Consider the following 26,075-nt stretch of genomic DNA (forward strand, 5'->3'; position numbering starts at 1 on the left):
AAATACTATGTATAGGTGCATACATGCACTCATGGCACCCACAGAAATTGTAAGCCTTCATTCCTGAGTATTTTGAGATGCCCTAAGGGAAAAATGCAGAAAAATAAAGTTTTCTCATATCTTAATGTTTGCCCCCAAATGTTCAGTTTACAAGTTGTTTTTAATAAGCCATCTTAATAATGTGCCATAACTGTTGTCATTAAGGAAACTGCCGTTAATGTTCAGGGGCCATGAAAAATGTTTTTTTCACGAAATTTTGAGCCCAGATGTGTGTGTGATTTATTGCAGTTGACAGTTGCCGTAGTCAGCAGAGCTATGATAATCATTTCTGTACTTTGTTGCAAAATAAGTAGGAATTTAAAATGCATTACAGAGTCAATAAAAGAGGTTTAAGCTAATGCATTACGCATTGTGTTTGCTGTGGATTAAAGCCCACAGAGATGTTTTTTTGTAGTTTGCTAATGCATGTTAAGTCATTAAATATGGTGAGTAGTTTGTGTGTCTGAACTCTTAAGAGCCTGAAGAAGAATTTCTCGTCCTGAGTAGAGCAAGGGTATAGGTAGGTGAGAAGCACAGGAAATGGTGAACAATGTTTTGTTTTGACAGCTATTTTGCAGTGTTTATGACTCCCGAGCTAGATTTAATAGATGTTGTAATTTATGGCACTATAGTTGGTTATGATAGGATTAAGAGGGATTTCTTTCCTCAGATACACATATGCGAAGCACATGCTATGGTGGCTACAAGAGAGGACAATGCGTGAGACCATTAACTGGTGCGGTTACAAAATCAGAGTGCTGTTGTGCCAGCACTGACTACGCCTTTGGAGAGCCCTGTCAGCCCTGCCCAGCGCAAAATTCAGGTATGACGTATTTACGGGTATGCATTGTAACCTAAGTTTTATGTTGTCAAATTATTTTTAGAATGGTAAAATGCAGTTTTATATTAACAATTCATCTTAAATCTGGAGGATTAAATTGTCATACAACATGTTATATATTTTGAGAAATCTGCTATTTTGCGTGTTGGAAGAGTACAGGAGACAGTTTCATGAGAGGCATAAGTAAATGCCAAGATCTGGTGCAGAGTCATAACATGCATCAAACCAGATTTTCACACAGTCATCTCTATTTTGATAGATGTGAATTACTGAAAGTATAGTTTTAACCTCAAATTATTCATGGGAGTATCTTGAGTAATTCACATACTCAAATTCTTATGTACACCTGTCAGTCAGATGTTTGCTGTCTGAACTTCAGATCATTCAGGTGATCTGAAATCATTTATACAGTAATTAGCCTTTAAATAGTCAGCATGAAAATAGAAGCCCAGTTAAGACTGTTAAGAAAACTTGAGTTTCTCACCAAATCGCCACCAAGCTTTGTTCTCTGGAACAGGACTGTACTCTGGCAAGATAGCAATCTTAATCATTCGGATGGGCAGGATCTGTTTTTAAGAAAGCACTGCTTACAAGAACAGCATGCTGACACGGACCTTCTCCTGAAGGCAGTAAATAAGAGACCCTGGTTTCATGGAGGTGGCTGCAGGAAGCTCATTTAAAGCCCAGCTTCGCCAAGTGATTCTTTTCACTTAGCAAATTTATTGTTGCATATAAATAAAATACGCCATTTGATATGTAGCTCAGGAGCATCTCATGCTAATTTGTTACCTGCTTTGTAGGCAAAGGTAATTTCAGACTTCTTTTTTAAAGCTCAGTTTAACTGACAGCTTTATGAAAAGCATTAGGGAGACAAAACCAGTTGGAACAAATCAGAGTAGTTGAGCTGATGTGAGCTCTTCAGAGGGAACTTACTAGCCACCATTTTGTGGTGCGCCATGTCATTTAAAATAGCAAAATGCCACAGAAATGTTGCCAGAACAGGAAGGCGCCTTTCCAGCAACTGCTGCTGATACCACTAGGCCCTTTTTACTGTACAATAGAGTTAGAATGTTCTGTAAATATCAGACTCAGTATCATTAACTTCTGTTTTATATTTGAATTAATTTAGCAGAACATTTACACATGTGGAAGCTATTTTTCCTGTGTTGTTTTGCCCATCTCTTTTACTGTTAAAAAATGCCATCTCATGAGGGGTGAAACATAGCACTACTTTGGGCTTTGAGTGGGGGAGGAATGGAGAGGATTTCTTAGAGAGGAGTATTGTGTCAGAAACTTAAAAAAATTCCTGAAAGGAATCCTTTTCTTAAGGATAATCCTTAAGGATAAAGGAGTCTTGGTTTGGTATGAATTCTTGCAGAAACTCCTGCTAAGTGGAATTAAATGCGCAACATTATGTTCTAGATTTGTAGGAAAACATTTTCTGTTTCTTGGTCATTTTGAGCATGCACTTTGAGCAAGGACTTGGACTTGGACATGAGTTCTAGAAAATCTTGCTGTGAAGGTGTTACAGTTCATTTGTGTATGGGGGCCGGCGTGAATTTTACGACCATTCCTAAATACATCATTTCACCATAGGAAGTTTTTACTCAGCCATATGCATCAGCAGATGCAGATCCCCGATTTTGCTAAAATGTTTCAGAGATAGTGAGGGTACGCATGTAGCTCAATTTTAGAATTATTGGAAGGCATGTTATTTCTATGGAATAATTAATTTGCATATTGTAAAAGATGTTGAAGTCAATGAGCTAAAAAAGAATTTTCCAGTAAGTATTTTAATATTTTTCCAGCTGAATATCAGGCTCTGTGCAGCAGTGGAACTGGCATGACTGCAGGAGGAAATGGTAAGCTCACCTAATGCAACTAGAACTGTAGAAGTTCTGGCTAAAAGTGTGACCTTCAGTATCCTTGATATCTTAGACATATTGGGAGGGGGTGGCAGTGGGAAGGAGTGAGAGGAAGGCTTATCCAAATGGCTGTTTGCAACACACAGATGAATTGAAGATGAAATGAATGGAGAATGCCATTTCACCAGTGTGCTCTCTCTGTTTTATGCCATTGAATGTATTTGAGTGCTGTTATAAAACAGCAGCAAGTTTGTGAGCATTGTCATTACCTATATGACTTAGAAATCATATATGAGAGTCATATTTGCATGTTTCCCTGTTAAAAGAAATTATCCTGAAGAATATAGCCATGTTGAGCATTGAGCTTCTTTGCATGTTTTCACCTCAGTCACAGAAGCCAGGCCAACAGAGCTTGGTTAATAAATACAGAGAAGAAGCAAATGATAACAGTAAAAGCTTTGCAGTCTTAGGACTGTGAAATCGCAACCCCAAAGTCAGGCAACGCTCGCTAATAAGTTTGTTGGCGGCAGAGAGGGAAAAGCATTCAGAAAGAAGGGGTGTTCATGCTCTGTGGGATGATGCCACCTGGAAACGTATATGAATCAGGGAATGCAGGGAGTATTCATACCTGTGCATCTGTAAATGTAAGACCTCAGTTTAACATCCCGGTTCTTATCTACAAGTGTCTTAAATGTTTGTGCGTTAGAGATGGTCTTAAGTCAGTCTGGCAGGGATGCTTTTTGTTATTGAGTGTGAATATTTAGGTTGCAGTTTCCTAATCAGAAATGCACAATTATAAATGTGGAGCAGCCAATGGTAGCGTTACTGAAAATACATCTTTTTCTAATTTGGAGAATTTGTTATTCTAAAAAGGGAAGCTCCCCACACAACTGACCTTTTCTTTTTTTTAAATCTTTGCGTAGATATTAATGAGTGCTTACTGGATACTGATCTCTGTCCAAATGGAAGATGTGAGAATCTGCATGGAACATACAAATGTATTTGTAACCCGGGGTATGAAGTGGATTCAACTGGGAAGAATTGCATTGGTATGAAATGTCCCATTTTTCCTTTGAAGTGTGATGCTTGCATTTATCCTCCTTTATCTTTTACAAGTTTCATCAGATTTTCTGTTTCATCAGATTTGCTAACTGCTCTCCTGACATTTCTAGATGTTTCTGCTAAATTCTCTGAGTTTAATTTCTGTGCTTTCCAATGCTCATAGAATCCTCTAACATAGGACAGTAAGGGACTCTTGTCATGAGTGACTTGAGTCACTGGCAACCAGGCAATAAAGATCTAGTTCAGATAAGTTCACTGAACGTGTGCTCTAACAGCACCAACATTTCTCAACATCAGACGAAACATGATACTGCAATTAAAATGCACCATGGGAGAGATCCAGTATCGTCAGCGTGCTAGGTTCCTCCAATAGAAAGATATTTAAGTAAAACTCCCAACTGATCCTAGGGAGATAAGCATCCCACATGCTAAAAAAGGTTTCCATGGTTTCTGCCAAATCTGACTTTGGGGAAAATTCCCTCTCAACTTTCAGGCATGGCTATTGGTTTAACCGTGTTGAAGAGTATTGGCCAGGCACAGGTATATATATCGGTAGAAGACCGGCAGACTCTGCCTGCATGCCATCTCTAGCTAGGGCTGATTTCCTGTGCTGTACAAGTGAAAAAACTCTGAAGCCAAGTTGTTCATCACAGAACAACGCGTCTTAGGGGTAACTGACAGAAGCCCTGTGGCATGGGATGAAGAGAATGCAAATAGGTAGCAGTCCAGTATCTTCTGGGATGTAAAAAGAAAAAACTATCAGATGCCTGTGGACTACTATTGCAAATTTTAATTTTGGCAATTCTCTTGTTCCATTATACAGTCTCATCGAAAGCTCCCTACTGAAAACCCTATAGTTTTCTTTCTTCCACCCCTGCATTGATGCATCATTCCAGACCTCTTTGTACAGCTGATTAGAAATTTCTTCTAGTTCCCTGATAAAACTTATCTGTGACCAATTTATGACCAGTGTTGTGATAGTATTATCCTTTTATTTAGCACCATGATATTTATCCCCAAAGTATTCATAAAGAATCATCATATCCTTTCTCACGCTTTGTTGGTTGAGCTATCCAAATCCACACTTTCAGTCTTTCTGTAGAAGAAGAGGCCGTAGGCTTCTCCTGAACATGAACTGTCTGACCAGTATACAGTAGTCTATGAGGTCCTACCAATGCCTTTTACAGTGGTACCAATACTTTGCTGTCTCTCCTAAGAATATCCTTCAAAAATGATCTAGAGTGCATTAGTCTTTTCTTAAATATGTGTTATACTTGTGGATCAGTGTCAACCTCTGATTGGGAGTTACACTCAGAGCGCTCTCTTCTCTGTTGCCTTCAACTGATGAGTTCCTGGTTTATAACCTGTTCTTGTTATTCCCTAATTGCAGGGTTTTGGACTTCACCGATTGTATTTTATCCTATTTCTCTCACTCCCATTGTCAAAATTATTTTAATCTTCTTGCATCCAGTCCTTCTCTGTACTGGCAATAACTTCCTGTGTAGTAGTGTCCACAGTTTTTGATCTCATTCATTTGTTATTTCTACATTGCAATGAATATGTTATAGGACTAGTCCCAAGACTGATCTTTGAAAGACATTGCTAACATCCCCTATCCATCATGATGACTCCCCTTTTTAATATACCCGTTCATAGTCTGTCCTTCAGCCAGTTCTGGATCTTCCTTGAAGTTGTTAAATTCCTTCCTGTTACCTCCAGCTTACATAACAATTTTATTTGGTTTCTGTATTCTCCTCTGAAATCTAAATAGCTTAAATCATTTGTGTAATCTTGGTCTAACATATCAATTATTGTATTTAAAAAAAACAGTACCCAAATAATCTGACTTGATCTATCTTTGATAAAAGTCATGCTGTAATTTATCCCATTTTCCCATTTGCTTTTCTGTCTTTGATTATTCATGTCCCATTTCAGTGACTGCCCCTAGCTTATGGCATCCCTTCTTTTCTCCCTGTCCATCTGTGACTTTTCCAGCTGCTCCACAGCCCACCCTGTTGCAGCCCACATCCAGGCTCCATCACAGCTGTTTCCCATTCCTCCATAATGTTCCACCTGGCCCTCTCTCAAATTTTCTGAACTCCTGTGAAGCTTCCCACACGGTTTGTTTTATTCTGCAAATCTCCCTGCTTTTCCTAGCACTTTTGCTGTTTCCAGCTGCTGCTCTGACCCTCTCAGTCTTCCCAACTTCTCTCAACACTTTCTGAGGCCTCTCTGACTTAGCCAATTGTTCCTGTCTGCTCTCTGGGTCTCTCCTGATCTTCACCTGCCATTTGTGGCCCATTGCCACCTTCTTGCAACTTCTCTCTAATGATCACAGCGCTTCCAAAGATTTCCTTCGGGCTCTTGAAATTTAGCTTCTCTAAGATTTATATCTATGCCAGCATTTTTATTCAAATTTTTCATCTCTAAAGTAAGTGTAGACTCACATTAGCCTTGGTAACCATAACATGTAAGACAGTCAAGAGCAGACCAGGAAAAAACAGTGATGTAAAGACCAGGATGACCAGCAAACCTTTCCAAACCAATTCTCTCCTCATTTCTTTCGTCAACGTAGGGTCTGGTGTGCAGGGAATCAGAGACTGCACAAATCTATTCTACAGCATAGGCAAGATGAAAGGATGATTCCCAACTTTATTTTAAACAATGCTTCGGTTGTCACATATTATGAATATGTGTAGAAAGCAAGTGCTAGCTCTTATAAGAGTAAAATAGCCTAATAAAGAATAAAGCATAGAAAAAAGGTCAACAAAAATATACAGGGAAGATTTTTTTTCTTTTTTCTTTTTAAACAAAATAAAAATGTTTTATCTGGGTGATATTTGTGTGGTTTGAATCCATAAATTTGCTATTATTGCCAATATTTTAATGCTAATTTTCATAAAGAAGGAAGGTGTAATAAGTGGGATTTTTCACATTAGGGTTTTTTTTTTTTTTTTTTTTTAGTGTTACTGTAGTTTTTGTGGAGTGGTCGTTTCCATTTGAAATACTTCCAAGCCTATTATTTACCAAAAAAACTAGAAATCTTTTTAGCATCTCTGAAAAACAGTACAAGGCATGTGTGTGTATTCTTTCTCCTTCCCTTTTGTCTCCTTCCTTTCTTCACATACACAAAATCTAAGGAAATACGGCTGCTGGGAGAGAAATCTTGTCATGGCTTCTAGTCCAGGAATATTTTCTTTCTTTAAAAGTTCTTAATTTTCATTACAGACATTGATGAATGTGCACTGAACTTGCTGCTTTGTGACAATGGACAATGCAGAAATACCCCTGGAAGTTTCACCTGCACCTGTCCCAAAGGATTTGTATACACTCCTGACCTAAAAACATGTGAAGGTAATTGATAACACTCCATGCCATCCTAGTTTTATTCATTGGGATCATTTGCAGGTTGTGCCAGGAATATTTTAAACCTTGATGAGGATATAATATGTAGACTAGAAACACATAGAGAAATGATAGGGAGAAGTAGGGGAAAGAGGAGATACAAGGCCAAAACATGCAAGTGTTAGATAACCTAGTGGAATAGCCCATATCAGGCCTGTACTAGCCCGCTCCTTATGGACTGTCACTGGTGAGCCTGCACTCTGCCAAGAGTAAGAAAAATGTGAGAAGAAGCAGGTTTTACTAACCTATTTTCTTATGTGAAGAACAAAGAGCCAGACAGGTCCTTGTTTGAAATCCTTTCTGAGCCACAGACAGGATGGGTATTAAATCACTTAAACATCACAGTCCATCACCACAAAGCAGGGTAATAGCTGGACCTCACAGAGAAATGCAGTGCTGCTGCTGAGTTCAGTGTTTTAATGTTCGAACATGCTAGCGTGTCTTTTAAGTCAACATATGTCGTTAGTCTATTGTGAAGAGCTTCATAACTGAAAAACAGAATATCAGGGAAACCTATCATGAGGAGAGACTCTTCAGTTTCTACCTAAGGTGGAAAAGGCTTTATGTATTTTTGTTAATACTTCCTGGCACTAATGGCAGTATGTCTCCCTTCTAGATATTGACGAGTGTGAATCTAACCCCTGTGTTAATGGGGTGTGCAAAAACACACCCGGCTCTTTCGCTTGTGAATGTGCTCCTGAAAGTACATTGGATACAACAAGAACCATCTGCATAGGTATTTATTCTTCTGAAGTTTTTGTTTGCTGGTTGAAAATGTCCAGTGACATGCAAATGTTGTACACCAAGTTCAGAAAATATTTAAAAATAACTTGAGTAGATAAGTTTAGTGGAAAATGTTACAGAAACAATATTAAGAAAGTGTTTGTTTTCACCATTACCGTGGGTACGTAAAATGTGAGTCTAAGCATTTGAGTGTGCTTCCATGTCATATTTGAAAGAGAGATGAAAGGTTTTTGTAACAACTACAGAAATGCTCAGGCCAGTTCTTCAGAACTATGCTTGCCTGCTTAGATCCTCCTGCAAGCAAGGTGAACATGTGCTCCTTAAGATCTGGTCTGTGGAAAGGCCAGCTCTTGATCTGAGATGGAGCTTGAGCAAGTTGTGGTGTGTGGTCCAGAACAGCCATGGAACAACACTGTTACTCAGATGCTCTGTGAGCTCATGATTTCTTCCTTCAGGTGTTCTGGAGGGACAATAGTTTATAGCTGTTGCCTAGTGAGTGAGGAGAATTGTGGAGCTAGAGCTCTGTCTAGTCCTTAGCTATCTCCTGCCACTCTGTATATGGGAGGGTCAGATATCCAGACTTGAGGATCTAGTAGACTAATGGAAAATCTAGGGGAGGTTCATATCTACCCTGTTCTGCTGCATGTGCCTCTAATCTGGATCACAGTAAATACAGATCTTGAATGGTGCTAAAGTACTCCCTATTAAGCTCAATAAGCGTAAACCGGGTCCTGCAAGGGCTCTGTGCTGGGATGGATTTCACGCTGTAGCCCAGCATAGAGAAGGATAAATTAAGAGCTTTTAAAATAAACTCAAATCTGATGTGTCAAGTTACAATGAAAGGACGATTTTTGTCACTGTTAAATTCAGGTATGTTGGTAAATATGTTCATGGGTAGTGCTAAGCAGTTTGCATGACAATATCTTGGCTTTTTTTTTTTTCCGTACAGAAACTGTTAAGGGCACCTGTTGGCAGAACATAGTGGATGGAAGATGTGAAATAAATATCAATGGAGCAACTCTGAAGTCCCAGTGCTGTTCCTCACTAGGCGCTGCTTGGGGTAGCCCATGTACACCATGTGAACGAGGTAACACTCTCATTTATTCTCTTAAAATTCCTGTTCACAGCTTCTGTACCTCACAACTGATATTACCAGAGTCAGTAATAAATGTGCCATCTCCTTTCCCTCCCATTTTACTTGAATACGTGAATAATCTAATGTTCAGGCAAAAGGAATAAGCTTATTAAAGGGATAGCTGGTTAAAGCTGTCTAACTGTGTAATCCCTGGTGTATTCCTTCAGTGCACAGAAGAGGGTAATGGTCATCTAGGCACCCATGCCACATAAAAAAAGGATAGTAAGAATGGTTTTATTCTCATATAATCCCTAAAGTTTTGGAAGCCTTGCGAGCTGTTCTATGTCTTGTTTAGCTTTGCTTTATCATGATGAATGTGGCATTGTGTTACAATGGATATATATCCTCAGAAACCCAGATTTTTTCCTGTTTTGGGGCTGACCCACATTATTGTCATAGTCGTTTCGCCACAGGCTAGTCAAATCATTTTTCTTGCTCTATTATCAAATACTCTTTCCTTAGTCAGTCTGGGAAAGAGATATCTTAATATTTGATAGTGGCACGTAGCTACAGAAGGTTCTAAAGCTGGCTTTTATAGTAAACATCTTACAAGATTAAATTTGAAGGGAAGCGACCACACCTACAGTCTGTAACTTGCAGCATTACTTTAGCATGGTTTCTCATAATTAGTGTTCTAGAGTTCCTAATGATGTAGCAGTAGATGCATGTTCCCCAGAGCTTCCAAGAAAATGTTTGCAACAAATGGATCTTGGTGTGGTAATGGAGGGAGGAGAGGGAGTAGCCTTTGTTATTATACTCTGTAGATTAACTGATGACCTAGAGAATCATATGGTTGATCAAGAAATGGGTTGAGGTCTCTGCATATTTACTTGACAACTAGATTGAACTGTGGGATGAGCTCATGTACCCAGAAATGTGTGTGTTGTTATTTCTATAGGCTGAAAGCTGCTAATTTCCTCAAGTCTTTAATAAAATTCATCCTTCACATCTTAGTAGAATTCATCCTCTTCCATCAGTGGTAAATGTGGCTGTAATGTCCTGTGATGAAATTAAATGAATTAATTGATTTAAGTGAAGCAGGAATGATATAACCACTTTTGGGTTAGCTAGCTAAGAAACAATGGAAGCAAAAGATGATAATGGCTGACACTTTACATAGTTTATAGAGTTGCCCATCTTGTCTCAGAAATATTATTTGAGAAAATACCGAGAGATTGTCTAAGCACTCAGACTTCTCACACCAATAAACTCTAAATAATATTTCACATGATCATTTTTGCACAATAAGTTAACGGCAATCTTTGGACTGTAGCATTCTAAAAGTTCACTTTTGTTTGTTTTACAGACCCAATATGCCAAAAGGGATATTCAAGAATAAGAGGAACATTGTGTGAAGGTATTTATTGTTGCCTTAACATAAATCAGAACCTGAATGAAAAAAATGCTAGTGTTTTGATTTAAGTGGTTAATTTAGCACAGAGGGACGCTACGCCAAATTCTTACCTCTTGTAATTCCCTTGACTTCATTAGAGTTGTGTCAGTGATGAATTTGGTTTCAGTTTGTTTAACATTCCTACATACTCACAGTTTATCTCAAAGTACACACTTGCAAATAGTGTCTATGTGTATAAGGAGACGGTTCTCTCTTTTCAGATACTATTAACTGAGTAAGCTCTTTGGGCAAAATATGCATCTTATATATGCAATAAAACATGGCATTATTGATACAATGATATGACAAGCCATTAGTATGCTTTAGAAGAAGAATGTTTAAAGAATATATATCACATGAAGGTTTTTTCTTAACTTTGGCTTTCATCCATGTAACATTACATTAAATCAGACATGTTCCAAAGCATAGTTTTAGTTGCTTTATTGAAAAAGGGCATCAGGACACAGTTAAACTTGGATTAAAGAAAACATTGAACATTTTTAAAATGTGTAGCTTTTTGCTCAGTATGAGATGGCTATGTATTATTCTGTGAGAATTGAAGGTTCCACCCTATTTCATCTTCATTTGAATTGATTTGAACCCCTGGCAAAGTACTGCATATTTCCATAATACGCAGAAGCTCAGAGAGTCTCAAACTGCTGTGGGTCATCCTGACTGACAACATCTGACATGACACTGCAGTTAAAATATTTTTTAAAAATTACTCCCATATGTAGCTTCCATAAAGAAACATTGTTTTTTTTCCTTAACAAAAAATAAAATAAAACAAAAAAAAATAAAGAGGAACACCCTCACACATATTCTTTGCTTTCCAAACGATGACTGAATACCTTGGCACGTCCGTGCTGCAGACCCACTGTACATAACTTATCTGACCTCAGCAACACTTTCTGGAGTGTGTAAGTGAAAGAAAAGAAAAAAAAAAAAGTGGCCCCACCTCTCTCTATTCACAAGGAAAGTCTTAGAACATTTTCAACACTGCTGGGATGGAAAGTTTATCCTTCCAAGACGTAGACATAACTGTTTTCAGCATTTCCTTTACCAGCACTTCAGATTACATCTATTACATGCTTTAATCTTTCTCATTTCAATGGGACCTGGATAGCCCCAGATTTTTCAGAGTAGTTTCCCCTGCTCTTAGCATACTGGCACAGTATTTGGGTTTCAACCAATGTAAGCATTTTTCAAGACGGGGGAAGAGCTCTAGGAAATTTACTGGCAAGTGAAAAACAGGACGAGGGAGTAAGTTTAGTTCCCCAAAGGTGATACTCAGTTCTCCCATACACAGCCCATGTAAAATGAGTAATGGACCTTGTGCAAGGAAATAAGCAAACTAAACTGGCAGCGTTCCTCTGGTTTACGGGTGAGCCCTGGAGTTGTCAACTGGAATATTGTTCACCAGCTATGAACTGTTTCAGATAGTCCATAGGCTTCCTGCCTTCCAGTCAATATGGGGCTTTTATTAATAGTGTCTGTTCAAGTGCAGAGGCCACTGATGTCCACCCTACTTTTGTTGTCCACCCTGCTCCATGAAGTTTAACAGTTGCAGATAGTCTGTTCGCACTAGGGGGTTTGCTTAGAAGCCTAGTGAATCTAAGCTGCCAGCTTCTTGATCACTCCCTAAAAATGAGTGTTCAGTTTTGATTACCAGAGTCATTTCCTTCTAATTTCTTCTTATTATTTTCTTCTGACTTTTATGTTTCATCCTGGGCCTTAATTTAATGCTGGAGGCTTTTTCCTAAAGGTAGTTGCGAAGCGTATGGCTTTCATAAAAGACACTGGTGGGAGGACCCTGTACTTATATTGCTAACTGTTTATTTATGTTCAGGCCAAACTACTACAGATAATCAGGTAATCCTTTCCTGTTTATCATACCAAAAAGTGCCAAATCTACCATTTAAATATAGAAAGATAATCTACTTAATGAAGTTAAACTCTGTGTAGTGATAAGGTATTTATTTTAATCTATAAAGCTGCTAATTGCTGACAAACTTAAGGGCCAGGTTTCAAAGGTGATGTTAGTGTCCAGAAATGCAGAGGTGTGCCTGATAATACTTTCAAAAACACTTAAAAACAGCATAGTTTAATTTCATGGGAATAATGCATAATTTCATTATGTGCTTGCTTTCATCTTTCTTTGCCCGTGTACTTTAAAAATCTGGCCCGTAATGAAATTGAAATTTTTTTCAGTCCCCCTCCTTTTTTGTTGCTTTTGAATTGGATTTCAATCCATGTAAGAATGGCAAGTAGCGACACTTAATATTTCTAATCAGAAGCAGTTTTAATTAATTTGTTCTGGCTGACTTGCATAGGAAATCCCAAATGTTTGGAATTTTGTCAGCCCATGTAAACTGCTTTGGTTTCGTATTTTATCCTAAAACACAAATATTAGAATGCTCATATTTTTTCCAATTTGTTGGTGTTTAGCATGCTAGTGATTACTTTTATTCACATTTTGTTTGGAAATAGATGTAAATGAATGTGAGGTGTTCCCAGGAGTTTGTACAAACGGGCAATGTGTCAATACCTTGGGATCATTTGTTTGCCAGTGCCCCAGTGGAATGACTTTAGATGCTTCTGGACGGACATGTCTTGGTAGGTATTAATTCCATTTACAAGTCTCCTAGGGAAAATCAAAGCTATGTGACAAGCAACATTTGCACTGTATGTTTTCTTACCAGTAAGGAAAATGATTTTTTCTGCATAGATCACTTTCAAATGGAGTCGATCAAGGACATGAATTTAGTTCAACTGGAACATGAGCAGATTCCAGTGGTAGTGGCCAAAGTCCATCACCATCTGCTAGCTGGTGAACAGCACTGGTTTAGTTCCAAACTGTTCATCTTACTAAACCCTATAGCTCATCCGTGCTCTTAGCACTCTTTATTGGCAGTCCCACCAAAGTCACCATGGTTGGAAAGGAGGTGGGCCAAGACCAGGGCTTGTAGATGTGAGGAAGCCTGTAATGTTTCTGGCCACGCTGTATTTCTTGACTGGTGAGTACAACAGAAATGTGTGAGTTTTGTATGCTGTCCACCTTCCATCCAAACCATGTTTGTCCTTCTATAACACTAAAGGCACAACATTTTTCTCAGGATGAGACGCAGCTTGTAGTAATTAAGGGGCCTTATACAGGTATGATAAGCTGGTCATGCTTAAAGCCCTCTCCTGATCCAAAATTTACTTCAGATGTTGAGCCCCATTTTACAAAAAACTTTAAAATGACTTCATTTGTAAATATTAATTTCAGAGTTTAGAATTAATATTTTGCTGTTAAGATCTACACAATGTCATTGGTACGTTCCTCTGAGTCCACAAAGATATGTAGCAAACTGTCCTGTGAAGGGATTTTGGAAAGGGATTCCTCTGCAGTGAACTAAATTCTCTCTTTCTCTCTCAACATATTGTTCAATTGCCCAACAGACATTCGCTTGGAGAGTTGCTACCTGCGGCACGAAGATGAGCAATGCACCTTACAAATACCAGGCCGACACCGAATGGATGCTTGCTGCTGTTCAGTGGGTGCAGCGTGGGGATTTGAGTGTGAGGAGTGTCCTCTGAAAGGATCACCTGAGTATGAAGCTCTTTGTCCAAGAGGACCTGGGTTCTCTACTAAAATAGAGATAACTGGAAAACCTTTCTCTAAAGGTATGTAATGTTTTTGTGGTTCATTGACACCAAATCCTGCTGGCTTTTTCTTTTACTCTTCTTGGTAAGTTCCTGTGGGTTTGAAGATTTCATTGATAGTTAGGTGCTTTGGTAACCTTCAGACACACTTGAAAATCCCATTAGATTTCATGGAAATTAATGCCAGAATGAAACACAAGCTCATTTAGTTTGTATCACAAAACCCACAGAATATTGCAGCTCCAAAAGACTAAATTTGCGTCTCTGCTAGAGAGGTTAAATTGTTCCACTTCCCTGACTTTGTCTCCCACGATGCATGTGATGGCATATGAGGCTGATGAAATAGCTTTGAAAACCTGGAACCTCATAATGCATGAACTGGAACAAACTGAGCAGTCAAATTTGGACGTATCGAAAGGGCACCCCTGTGCAGAGTACACTAACTTCAATTCTGTTGTGGGGCAAGCTAGGAAGAGTGAATAATTTGGGAATTTCTTGTGGAGGTAGTAGGTTAGTAGAGAAAAATGTTTCTAGGGTGGTAGCTCAAATTAGCAGAATTGGATTTACTGTAAACTAAGGCTCGTTATGACTGTGCTTGGTAAATTTCCAGCATTAACGGGAATCACACAGTGACACCCTAGCATCCTGCGCTGAAAGCTGCCTTTCTGGGCTGTCAGTGGGAATAAGCCAGACAGTATCAGAAGCGCAAATGGGTGTGAATATTTTTAAAGAAAGCCAGTTACCCCAAAACTAAACATTCTGAAGTTTGATTGGAGGGGAAAATATAAATAAAGTGACAATTGTTGTTGGTAGCCTTAGTTTTTATAAACAGTTGCTAAGGCATTAATTATCCATAAAGAATTGTGACATGTGCTTTTATTTATGCTCGTTATATTTTCTGTGACTCATAGGAGTCACATATTTTATCAGAAACCCTCAGATAGAGTAGTTCTTTTGGAAGCTCCCTTGGCCCTTGTAGTCTTGATCTTCTGTCCACCGAAATCTTAGCATTGACTTCAGTTAGCTGTGGATCAGATCTGACAAGACAAAGGAAGAAGATATTACTGTTTTATGGCAGAAAGTGCTCTTGGCAGTTTCACTGGTATACACAGTGTCTGCTTTGGTGATTAGGTGAAAGTCAGTATCAATTTATACAAAGCTCCCCAAAAGGAGGGGTGATTATCAGGAGAAAGAATGACCTGTGAAGTCAGCAATGTTCTTTTGTGCTGTGTTTTTGTATGAAGTGGTAACATCATATGTCTCTGCTGTTAAAGGTGTGGAGAGTATGCTAAGGGGAGTGAGAAACATGGCTTGTAAAGGGAGTATGGTGTCAAACTCTTACATTCCCAGTGTCTCATTCTGTTTCTCAGAGACTCCCTCTTTGCGGTTGTGGGCTTGGAAGAGGAGAGCTAGGAAGTCTGTGCAGTACTTGAATAACCTTGCATTGAACAGTCTTCCTTAGAACCTTAATTGCATTTGCATTACAGATGTGATTGATTGCTCCATCACTATTTTACTGGCTCAAAGAGAGCAATGCCCATTTCCCAGCAACACATTATGCACATTCACTCTGAAAATATTCCCTGAGCGTCCCAGCCCTTTTACTGTAATTCAGGGTTTCCTGTGTATCCTTAAGATCAAAAGAAGAAAACTGATCTAAGCATTTATAAATAGGTAAATTGGTTCAGGTTTTTCCATAAATTGTCAAATAATTCTTTGAATTTGGTGTGGCATTTTTGCCTCCACAGGTTTTTCTTTTTTCCGTTAGTGTAAGAGAAAGAGGTGTATGTTCAAATGAAAATTGAATACCCTGTTACATTTGTTTCCCCAAATGTGATTTTGTCAGATACGGTTAAAGATTTTACCTCCTTGTAAAGCTCTTCTGAAATACTTAGTTAAAGATCATAATGTAGTTGCTTAATAATGGTTGTCACTATGCTGTGGGAAGTTGCATTTATGATTATGGTTGGCTTCTTATTGCAGAATTTAGATTTTTACTAACCCGTCCTTCTTGGAAGGATATTTTGCTAGCTTACTTGATGACTGAACGCCTAATCCTCTATCTGTTTCATTTTTAGATATCAATGAATGTAAAATGGTCCCCAGTCTTTGTACCCATGGAAAATGCAGAAACACCATTGGCAGTTTTAAGTGTAGATGTGATAGTGGATTTGCCCTTGATTCGGAAGAAAGAAATTGCACAGGTAAACTGCATAGATGTGTGTCTCATAATTTTGATTTGGAAGAGGAAAAACTGAACTGATTTGACAACACTGCAAATGTTGTTTTGTGTTACAGATATTGATGAGTGTCGCATCTCTCCTGACCTTTGTGGCCAAGGCATCTGTGTCAATACTCCTGGGGACTTCAGATGTGACTGTTTTGAAGGCTATGAAAGTGGATTTATGATGATGAAAAACTGCATGGGTATGTTTTTAATAGAGTCTCTATTGCACATCTCTGGTCTATGTATGCTTTAGTTTTGTGAAGCGCTAGGGTTATTTTAAAAGCTTGATTGAAGCTGAACTGGGCTGACAGCACCGTGATGGGGAGCAGACTGTGGGGAGAGAAGGGCTTGGTCAAGGCAGAAAAAAATTCTTATATAAATCAGAGCCTCAGAGATATGCTGTGACTTGAAACTGCAATGTGAATTTTTCTGGAAAGTGGACAGTTGCAAAAGCCATCCAGAAAGATCTTAACACTTAAAAAATAAACAAAAAAACAAACAAAAGAAATACCTTCCAGTGAAGACCTTCCAGTGAACAGTTTTAGGTTGTATAAGAAAGGAAGGGGGGGTCTCAGCAGGAATGGAGGGGGAGGCAAGCGATGGTCCTTCCTTAGAGCAGGCTTGAGCCTGACTCTACACACTCAAAAGCCATCTTGTTCTCTTGGGGTCTGTATTATCCAGCTAGCCCATCCCACTTCTCTGTCTGAAGTGAACGTCTGCCTGGAGGTCACTTGCCCTGGAATGTGTCCATGTGGGGCTGGAGCGGGGTAGGGCAGTGGAGAGGGGCCTCAAGGGGCTGTGCACACGGCAATGTGGAGCAATCCTGTGCCTTTGTCAGAGTGTGTGGTCAGGTTCGTGGGAGGAGAGCTTGTCTTGTGAGGTCTGGAGAGGGAGCAGAGTCAGCAGCTGGAGAAGGGCTTGGGTAAGGAGAAGCTGCATGGATGTGTTCACAAGAGGTCAGATGCCCAGGTGTCCTTGGGTTTGCTGTTGTGGGACAGCTCTGGCCCCTGCAGTGACGTGTGTTCCCTTCTCACAGACATCGACGAGTGTCAGCGCAATCCCCTTCTCTGCCGAGGTGGCACCTGCATCAACACAGAGGGAAGCTTTCGGTGCGATTGTCCTCCAGGTCATCACATCTCGCCAAATATCTCTGCGTGTATAGGTATGACGTGCAGGCAAAATGGGTATTGTGCACACTTTATGTACTGGCCTTGTGCTGTGCATGCACTTACAATGTTTGCTTTAGCATTGTTTCCCTATAGACCCAAAGTGTGTACCTCTTTCTTTTGAAACAGACATTAATGAATGTGACCTAAGCACCAGCCTGTGCCGAAATGGACATTGCGTCAACCTGATTGGAAAATATCAATGTGCTTGCAACCCTGGGTATCAGTCCACACCTGACAAATTATACTGTATTGGTAAGGACAAAATCTACACGTGATCTGTTGTGAATGGGGAAGGTAAAATGCAAATAATTATCTCATTTTTAATAGCTATGTAAAGACATTTTTAGTTCTAATAAAATAACTGTGATTCAAAAATCTAGTACAGTCTGTCAGAGCAGTATGCGCAAAAGCAAAGTGTGCATGTCCATTACTTGAGAAGAATGAAGTTATACAATGCTTTAGTTAATTGTGTACTAGCTTACTTTCTCTATTAAATCAATCATGACATGCAAAATAGCATGCTATTTTAGATTACCCAAGACTTTAACACTAAAGAGGGAATAGCTTGTTAAGTCCTGAGTTCTATATTTTATTAAAAATCAACATTCCTGACAGACCGTGGAATCAGATCATGTGGCTCAATTGAATTTTTCTTAATTTCATCTGTAATAGCCTCAAATGTAGGGCCTTTTTGTTAACTTTTTCCTTAAAACCACATGTTCTTAAAAAAACAGTTTGAATCACCTATTGTGCACTCTTTTCTTTCATTTGCGTACAAGGTTTTGTGTCCCAAAAAATGCTTGCAAAAATCTGCCAGCTTTAATCCTGCATATGAAATAATTTTGTTCCTCGATCCCTACAAATAATTTTGTTGCCTCTGTGATAGTGGTAACCCAGCAGTGGTACTATTTTGTGTAGAAAGAGAACTGCAGATAATCTCATCTCCTTGCCTCTCTGATTTGTCTGACATCCATCCCAATGCCCCTATTTGCAAACACCTGAATGTTCAAGGAGTGTGTAAAAATCCATGTGCTAGCATGGAGGCTGGATTGATGCCCTTTTGGAAAGGTGACTCAGAGTGTGTCTTTGAAATGTGCTTTAAAGAAAGAGGTATTATGGATTTTAACTCCAATTTTCTCCGTTTTAGATATTGATGAGTGCAGCATAATGAATGGTGGCTGTGAGAACTTCTGTACAAACTCAGAGGGCAGCTATGAATGCAGCTGTAAACAAGGCTTTGCACTCATGCCAGACCACAGGACGTGCACTGGTAAGAGAGATTTGGGGGACTTTTCTACTGAAATGGGTTTATTTCAATATTTTTAAAATGGGCTGTCTTTTTAAGATTAAAGCTGTTATAACAAATACCCTGTGAAAATAGAAATTATGTAATTAATGTATGGAAGGATAGATGAAGTTCTTGTTTCTAAAGTCAACATCTCCAAAGTATAGAATTTCACAGGTGCAGGCTGAGTTGCATTGAAGGGAATAGAGTATCCTTCCTGCTGATAATTTAACCTTCATTATTTCAAAAGGGGTAGAAGTCCATTCTGAGTATAGTAACAAAAGGCAATGATTTGGTAGTAGGAGATAAATTTTTTCGCTTAAGGTGTTGTGTTAAGTCCAGGTCCAAAATATGTTGAAGTCAATGGAAAGAATCATCATCATCATCATCACAATGTCATCTTGCTAGAGAAAGGAGCAGATTGTCCTGTTCTGTGGTCATGTGGCATCTGCTCCTAAGCGAGAAAGAAGATTCCTATTTTAATTGTTTGTTTAGCCAAATGCAAGTATTCTGCATTAGTTTAAAACTGAATGATTTTCACACGAACTGAAGTCTGAAGAGTATGAATCTTTCTTAGGAAGCAGCTCTCTTGCACTCTAAACAGGGTTTGTGAGAAAATTCTCAGAGCTGTTTAATTGCCGAGTGTTCTCCTTTGGGAGTCTGGGACTTATAAACTGAGTAAGTCATTGTACTCGGTGATTTCCACATAGGTTACTGGAAGGATAATTCTGCTCTCCTTTTCTCTTACTTCTTGCTACGCAACCGCTGGTCCGTTGAGGCATGTGAATATTTGCCAGCTGTTTGCCAATTCCATCCAAGAGCTCCTTGAAGAGCATGAGAAATCTAACAGGGTTAATCCCTTGGAATAGAGTTGCCTTTATAGTTTAACAAATGGAGAGTTTTCTATACTGAGTTAATAGAGAGAGCTCCCATTTAGAATTTGTAAATATTTATAGACCTCTGACCAGGGTCTCATTTACCCTGAGGCCACTCACTACCATTCCAACAGGATGAAAGAGCCTTAAAGCATGGTTAAATTCAGTTTGCCCCCCATTGCAGGCTTACAGAGTGCTGTAAAGTAGCCAATCTTCAGCAAGCATCTGACCCTCTTTCAAAGGAAGAAATCAACTAGAAAAGTGCACGTTTGACTGATCTTGATAATAAGTATATCAAAACCTAAAATATTTAGATTAGAAATAGTTTGCTTTAGCAACAGGAATAGGTCAAGTTTCTAGCAAAGGCAAGTTCATACAAAAGCTTGCCAACGTTGGTATTTTGGGTACTTTTTCAATGCGAAAAAAACCCATTTGATCAAAATTGTTCAGTGATCAAAATCTGAATCCAAGTGACAGCATTGTGAGATGATGTACATAAGAGGGAAGGGAGGAGAGGCTGAGAAGGGGGCCTCTGAGCCACTTTTCTGTTTGCATCTTCTTGGCTTGACTGGGAAGCAAATGAGCCAAGTGTATATTTGGGCAGTCTTGGGGATCACAGGTCTACTAACTAGAAACATTCCTATTCTGCTTTACCCCCACTTGCCCTTGGCTACTCAGAGACATCCCTAAACCCAAGAACAGAGTGGATCAGTTAGAGCACCCTCCCACATATTAAACTAAAAACTTTGGAACTAGAAAACTAGTATCCTTCCCTTTTCAAAGTTAAAAGGGAAGGCAAAAAATCAATTGCCTTCTCTGGCAAGGAAGGGAATTGCCACCTGTGGCGAGGGGATGGGCTGTCAGTGTTTTTAAGCACATATTAACTTGACCATAAACATGTCCATAGAAGTCTGTAGTCAGATCTTACTTGAGTGAGTGACATGAAAGCATTATGATTTTTTGCACATTTATATCCAGCCTTGACTCTGAAAAACAGAATTTCTTTCATAGGCCAGCTATTAATTGTTGTTACCTATTGACTTTCATACTCTCTCATTAGAAAGGCTTGGATGCAATAGCCAACATGTAAGCATGTTTAAACAAGTTTGCTGACTTCAGTAGGAATATTGATGTACTTAATGCCAAAGACTAATTACAGTCCAACACAGTGCTGAAAGCTCAATAGTGTAAACCACACTATTGCATCTGTGGAGAGCTACTAGTGTGATGGGTTGACAGGTTGCTATCCCAAATCTAAAAGATCAATTTTACGCACTTTTCAAAAGCCATTTGGTAGTATTATAATTCTATACTTATAGAGAAACTGTGGTGTTTCCTGTTTACCATATGTGACTTGGATTTTTTTAATAAAATATGACAATGAATAAAATCCTATTAAGTAGAAATATTGTCAATATTTGAGATCTGAAGGATGAAATACCTGATTTTCAGTATTACTACAGATCTATTTGAGCATATACAGAAAAGATTGTAGCTATAATTAATTGTGAGTACAAATAATGGTGATTAAATTCTAGTCAGCTGTTTTTCCTTCAGTTTGCATAGCCAGATATCAGCTATATATCTGCATGTCTGTCATGCATTGAGAGCAGAAAATGCCAGACACCTTTGAATGTCAGGTCAAAATATACCTAAGAATATATCCAGATATGTGATATGTAACCTTCACCGCCCTTTTAGATACTAAAAATGATGTTAATTGAATATATAAATATATGATGAGTATTCAAAATCTGCATGCCAAAATTTTGGCCTATTCTCAAATTTAGTGAAAAATAAGGAAAAAAGTATTTTGTAACATTTTCTAGTCATTGTGCTAGTCAGTGTCTGTTTTTATTGTGTTGTATGCTTGTACACTGTACATGATTTAGTAGCACTGTGACCTGAGTATGTGAAACACATATTTCACATTTTCAGTTTTTTCTTTATGTGAACATGTCTTTTATCTTTAACATCACACATAGCTAAAAGCCATTATGGAATATATTTCTTGATAATTCAACTGGTAAGAATTCTGTTCAGTTCAGTAGTAGGTCAGGTTTGAATTGGTGAGGTTATGCATAAATAATCAGCTCAATTAGGAGAAACAACAGGTTCTTTGTCAGCTGGTTTTCCTCTAGCTGTGAAATCAGTACAGTGGCAAGTTAGTAAATAAAGTTCCTTATTTCTGTTCTTCTTATCCCATTTCTAGAGCTTAATTTTGCATGTTAATTCAAATTCTATTGTAAATTAACATTTCCAGGCTAATGTCCTTGCCAACATTATTTGCTCGTTAAGATGAACAGGGATTGATCAGCCTTCCTCCTTGCAGAAGTTGTATAGCCACAGAAACCCTAGCTGCTAGAAATATAGAAGAATAATGAACATAAGATTTTAACTTAAAGTGAGTTCATTTTCTGCAGCTCATAATTACTGCAATCCACAATAGACCAGTCTGGTAATGAGTTACATCCTTTGTCTCGGAGGGTGTTCTTGAATCTTGTCCTTTTTGTGATGATTTTTTCCCATGGAATCACTACGCAGAGTTTTTAATGTTTGTTCTTGCTGGTATACGTTGGTGCTGACACAGGAAGATTCTAGGAGTTTTATGAAAGTTAAGAAACACTAACATAACCCCCAGGACTTTGAAAGGCATGGCTACATTAATATAATAGTGTCTGTTTCTGCAACTCAGTCCCAATTAGTGATGGCCAATTTTGTGAACTGACAAAACATTTTACATGCTAGAGGATGTAAGTATATGGCTGGGCCAGCCAGTAAGCTGAAATGCTAAGAAAACATAAAATCTCTTAGTGAAATAAATGTTTGTATTGTAATCATTCCCATCATGAGCTCAACTCTGTGTTTCAAGTTTGTCATAACCCTTAAAGCTTATAGAGGTATTCTGCATGTAAAATGGCATTTTTAACCTCTGTAAAGTCTGATATTTTTGTCACTGAATTTAACTTCAGAACTTCCGTTGGTATCAACAATGATGGACTGTATCCAAGGATCTCCAAAGTATGTGGTCATGTGGTGTGACAAAGACTTTGTATTTTTTTTCTGTCAATGACTTTTATACCTACAATGCTGGTTCCTGCTCCCATTGGAGTCAGAAAGTAATGTTTGCCAGTGACTTTACCAGGAGATGGGGAGCCTACCCATCAAGATAATTTTGCAATGTACTGTTCAGTTATTTGCAAGGATTTCATCTTTATGCTTATCAGAGTATTAAAATGGCTGGTTGCATCTCGTAAAATTAACGTATCTAAAACATGTATTAATCTGACTTGTCCTTGTAGATATTGATGAGTGTGAAGATAATCCTAACATCTGTGATGGAGGCCAGTGCACAAACATTCCAGGAGAATACAGGTGTCTTTGCTACGACGGATTCATGGCGTCTGAAGACATGAAGACTTGCATAGGCAAGTGAAAGTACATCTTTCTTAATCTGACTTAACTAAGGAAAAAGATTCATTAAGGCACTACCTCCAAGTAGGCAAACAATATTTGAAAAGCATTGCTCTTGCACCTTATCTTGGCCACCAGACGATGGGAACAGCCCCACTGCACAGCCTGTATCTATCAAATGCAGATGTAATCTCTGTATGTCCCTGTAGAGCCCCAGGCCAAATTGGGATGCAAACAGGATGATTTATAGAGTCATTTCTTTGGGTCCTCTTCCAGCGAGCTTTTATGCAGCTCCGATCACAGAGGGTTTGCAGAAGGGAACTACTAGTGGGTGACACTGTGGAAAATTTTTAGCAAGATAGATCACCAGTGCTGATTTAAACTTCTCAATAAGACAAAACTATGTGTGAGTGCTGTACGTCAGTAGGACAAAATATGGGAGTCAAGGAGCAGTGTGACTTCAAAAACAAATATTCACATTTAAACTAAAAATCTGGAGCGTCTGTGAGGAGAAAGGACTGTGCAAAACTAGATAATGTATGCGTGTGTGTGTGTGTGTATGCATATATAAATGTACGCACACATATGTATACATAGAAAGCAAGAACAAATAGACATTCGTTCTTTGGATAATACCATTGAATTTGAGTCTCTATATTTTAAGGAAAGCTGGAATTAAAGATGTGTTAATGAAGGTATGATAATATGGCAGTGTTACATCCTAACCTATTTAGTTTTCTGCTTGCATATGTAGACCCATTTTTGTACCAAAATATCATACCTCAGAGAATCTGCTAGTTATTTCTAAGAATTTTATTAAATAAATGTCAAACTATGTTTTCTTAGATGTTAATGAGTGTGACCTACATCCAAACATCTGTCTGAGTGGAACCTGTGAAAATACAAAAGGCTCTTTTATCTGTCATTGTGATATGGGATATTCAGGCAAGAAAGGCACAACTGGTTGCACAGGTATGTTTTAAAGTTAATAATCAACCTTTAGTTAAACTTGTGATTCTGCATGCTCTTTTCTCTGGCATTCAAAACTTCCTCTAACTGTGTGTCTTTTGACTTATTTGTGTTAAATGTTATATTTCTTATCCAAATTTGCTGAGCTTGTGTTCTGCTGAACTTCTGTGGTGTAGTGTTCAGTCTGCTGCTGCTGCTATTGAAACAAGTGACAAAATGTTGACTGGAAGCAAAATTGGGCTTATTATCATATTGTTGTTGGTCTAAGAGAACAGAACAAGCTATTCGCTGTAACTTGTCAGACTACTGAGGACCACAGAGGATTTGGATTAGTTAATGGTATACTATGCATGCAAATAACAGGTATCTATTCCAACTGTTGTTTTGGCAAATACAAATGGCTTGCAATATGTGCTAAAGTGTATTTTCAATTTTTGCAAAGTGGCAACAGTACAGCTACCCAACTACATTATATTGACATATTTCAGCAAAATCAGAATTTGCATTATTTCATGTATTGCCAGTTAACAGAAATGAGGTTCAAATATACAGGCTCAGAAGGCGTGACATTAATAATCCTAGTGCTGGTATCTCAAGCCAAGGTGTTGAGAGTCTTAGGCTTTGCCCAAAATATGAGTGCAAACATATGTTTAATATAATTTTTAATGTAGACTTAGGGTAAACACATTTTTGGCAATGTTTTTGAGACAAACTTTGATTCTTAGTCTGCCCTTATTGTACAGAGTTAATAATATACTTCTGTAAGTGCCCCACATATATGAAGCTGTTTTTTTACAGCTCTCATAGAACAATGTAAGAGCTGGAGTTGTACTTTGTGTATTGGACCTTGGACGAATGGTTGTGCCTTAGTAACAGCTGCCTTTGACTTCCATATGAACTGATCTGAATCCAAGAAATCCCTAATTGTACCCTGTAGACCAACATTTCAATGTTCTTTGTTTCTGTGCTAACTTATGTGAAGATCTTCAGTTCTCTAGACCTGAAAACCCTTGTGCTGCTCAGTTACACATGGCACAGCGATCATACTCAGCGTGATGAGTGATAGTCAGGAGCAGTCAGGAAATGTGAAGCAACTATTAGAAGGCAGAAAGGTTTAAAAAAAAGGGGGGGGGGGTCCTGGAGGCAAAGAAGGAATTGGAGGTATGGCTTCTAGGAAGGTGTCTGGAAAAAGCCACCAGTTTGGTAGCGTGTGACACAGGGTAGTGGCAAATGTCCCAAGCAATACTGTTTTGTTTACAGAGAGGCAGGGAAATTTCTCCCTCCTGGTTGTCTTACCGAGCCAAGCCCAGCCCTCTGGATAGATGCTCTCTGCCTTGTGTGTTCTTCCCACCACCATCTTTATCTTTTCCTCAGCCCAGCTTCTGCTCTTCTTGGCTACATGCAGGCGTCACAGGGAGGATGGCACTCACCAGAAAACACAGTCACTCCTAAAACCACCAGGACACCTCTTAGTCACAGCAGATGCTGTAGAGGAGCTCACTGTTTGAAAAGGGCTGGTGGTTCAAGACAAAAAGGTGAAATATCAGTTGTGCTGAAACAGCTAAGATGGGGCCACACTCGAAACAAATTACCAGAATCATTTGGATTTAAATACCTCTTCAGGAAAGGAAGGGAGCAGAGCAGGAGCTTCCTAGCTTGGTTTCATGCTGAAGAAACTGGGTGTAGGGACCAAAGTATAAGATGCAGTTCCCACTGTGGCTGCAGTTTGCAGATTCTTACACACTCGCTTTTAAAAAGCCTGACCTACTGGTGGGGACCTTTGAATTCCCCGCCCCATTTTGGCTCATGCCTTAGTGCCACGGCCAGAGTTCCCAGGCCCAGGTAATGGGGACCCATGAGAGCATCCTTCAACTCTGTTCTTCTGAAGGGACCCTACCAACAGCACCTTGACTCCAGGGTGCAATTCTTGTCTTACAGATCAAAAGCATCCACAGTTTTTAGGAACTCTTGTTGGAAAAAAAATTACAAGAATGTCTACAGTGC

At 38.8% G+C, this 26,075-nt stretch overlaps 1 protein-coding gene across 1 annotated transcript in view; it reads left to right on the forward strand.

Moving 5' to 3' along the window:
* Positions 1-26,075, forward strand: part of FBN1 (fibrillin 1) — a 164,425-nt gene that overhangs the window by 88,123 nt on the left and 50,227 nt on the right. The window contains exons 16-31 of the mRNA XM_067305931.1: positions 710-862; positions 2,689-2,742; positions 3,669-3,794; positions 7,036-7,161; positions 7,829-7,948; positions 8,906-9,043; positions 10,398-10,448; positions 12,975-13,100; positions 13,929-14,153; positions 16,211-16,336; positions 16,431-16,559; positions 17,396-17,521; positions 17,655-17,780; positions 18,676-18,798; positions 22,991-23,116; positions 23,949-24,074. Coding sequence (XP_067162032.1) covers positions 710-862; positions 2,689-2,742; positions 3,669-3,794; positions 7,036-7,161; positions 7,829-7,948; positions 8,906-9,043; positions 10,398-10,448; positions 12,975-13,100; positions 13,929-14,153; positions 16,211-16,336; positions 16,431-16,559; positions 17,396-17,521; positions 17,655-17,780; positions 18,676-18,798; positions 22,991-23,116; positions 23,949-24,074 — 2,001 coding nt within the window. The remainder of the gene's footprint in view (positions 1-709; positions 863-2,688; positions 2,743-3,668; positions 3,795-7,035; positions 7,162-7,828; positions 7,949-8,905; positions 9,044-10,397; positions 10,449-12,974; positions 13,101-13,928; positions 14,154-16,210; positions 16,337-16,430; positions 16,560-17,395; positions 17,522-17,654; positions 17,781-18,675; positions 18,799-22,990; positions 23,117-23,948; positions 24,075-26,075) is intronic.

This window comes from Apteryx mantelli, chromosome 15 (genome assembly GCF_036417845.1).
Source record: "Apteryx mantelli isolate bAptMan1 chromosome 15, bAptMan1.hap1, whole genome shotgun sequence".
Classification (NCBI taxonomy): Eukaryota; Metazoa; Chordata; class Aves; order Apterygiformes; family Apterygidae; genus Apteryx; species Apteryx mantelli.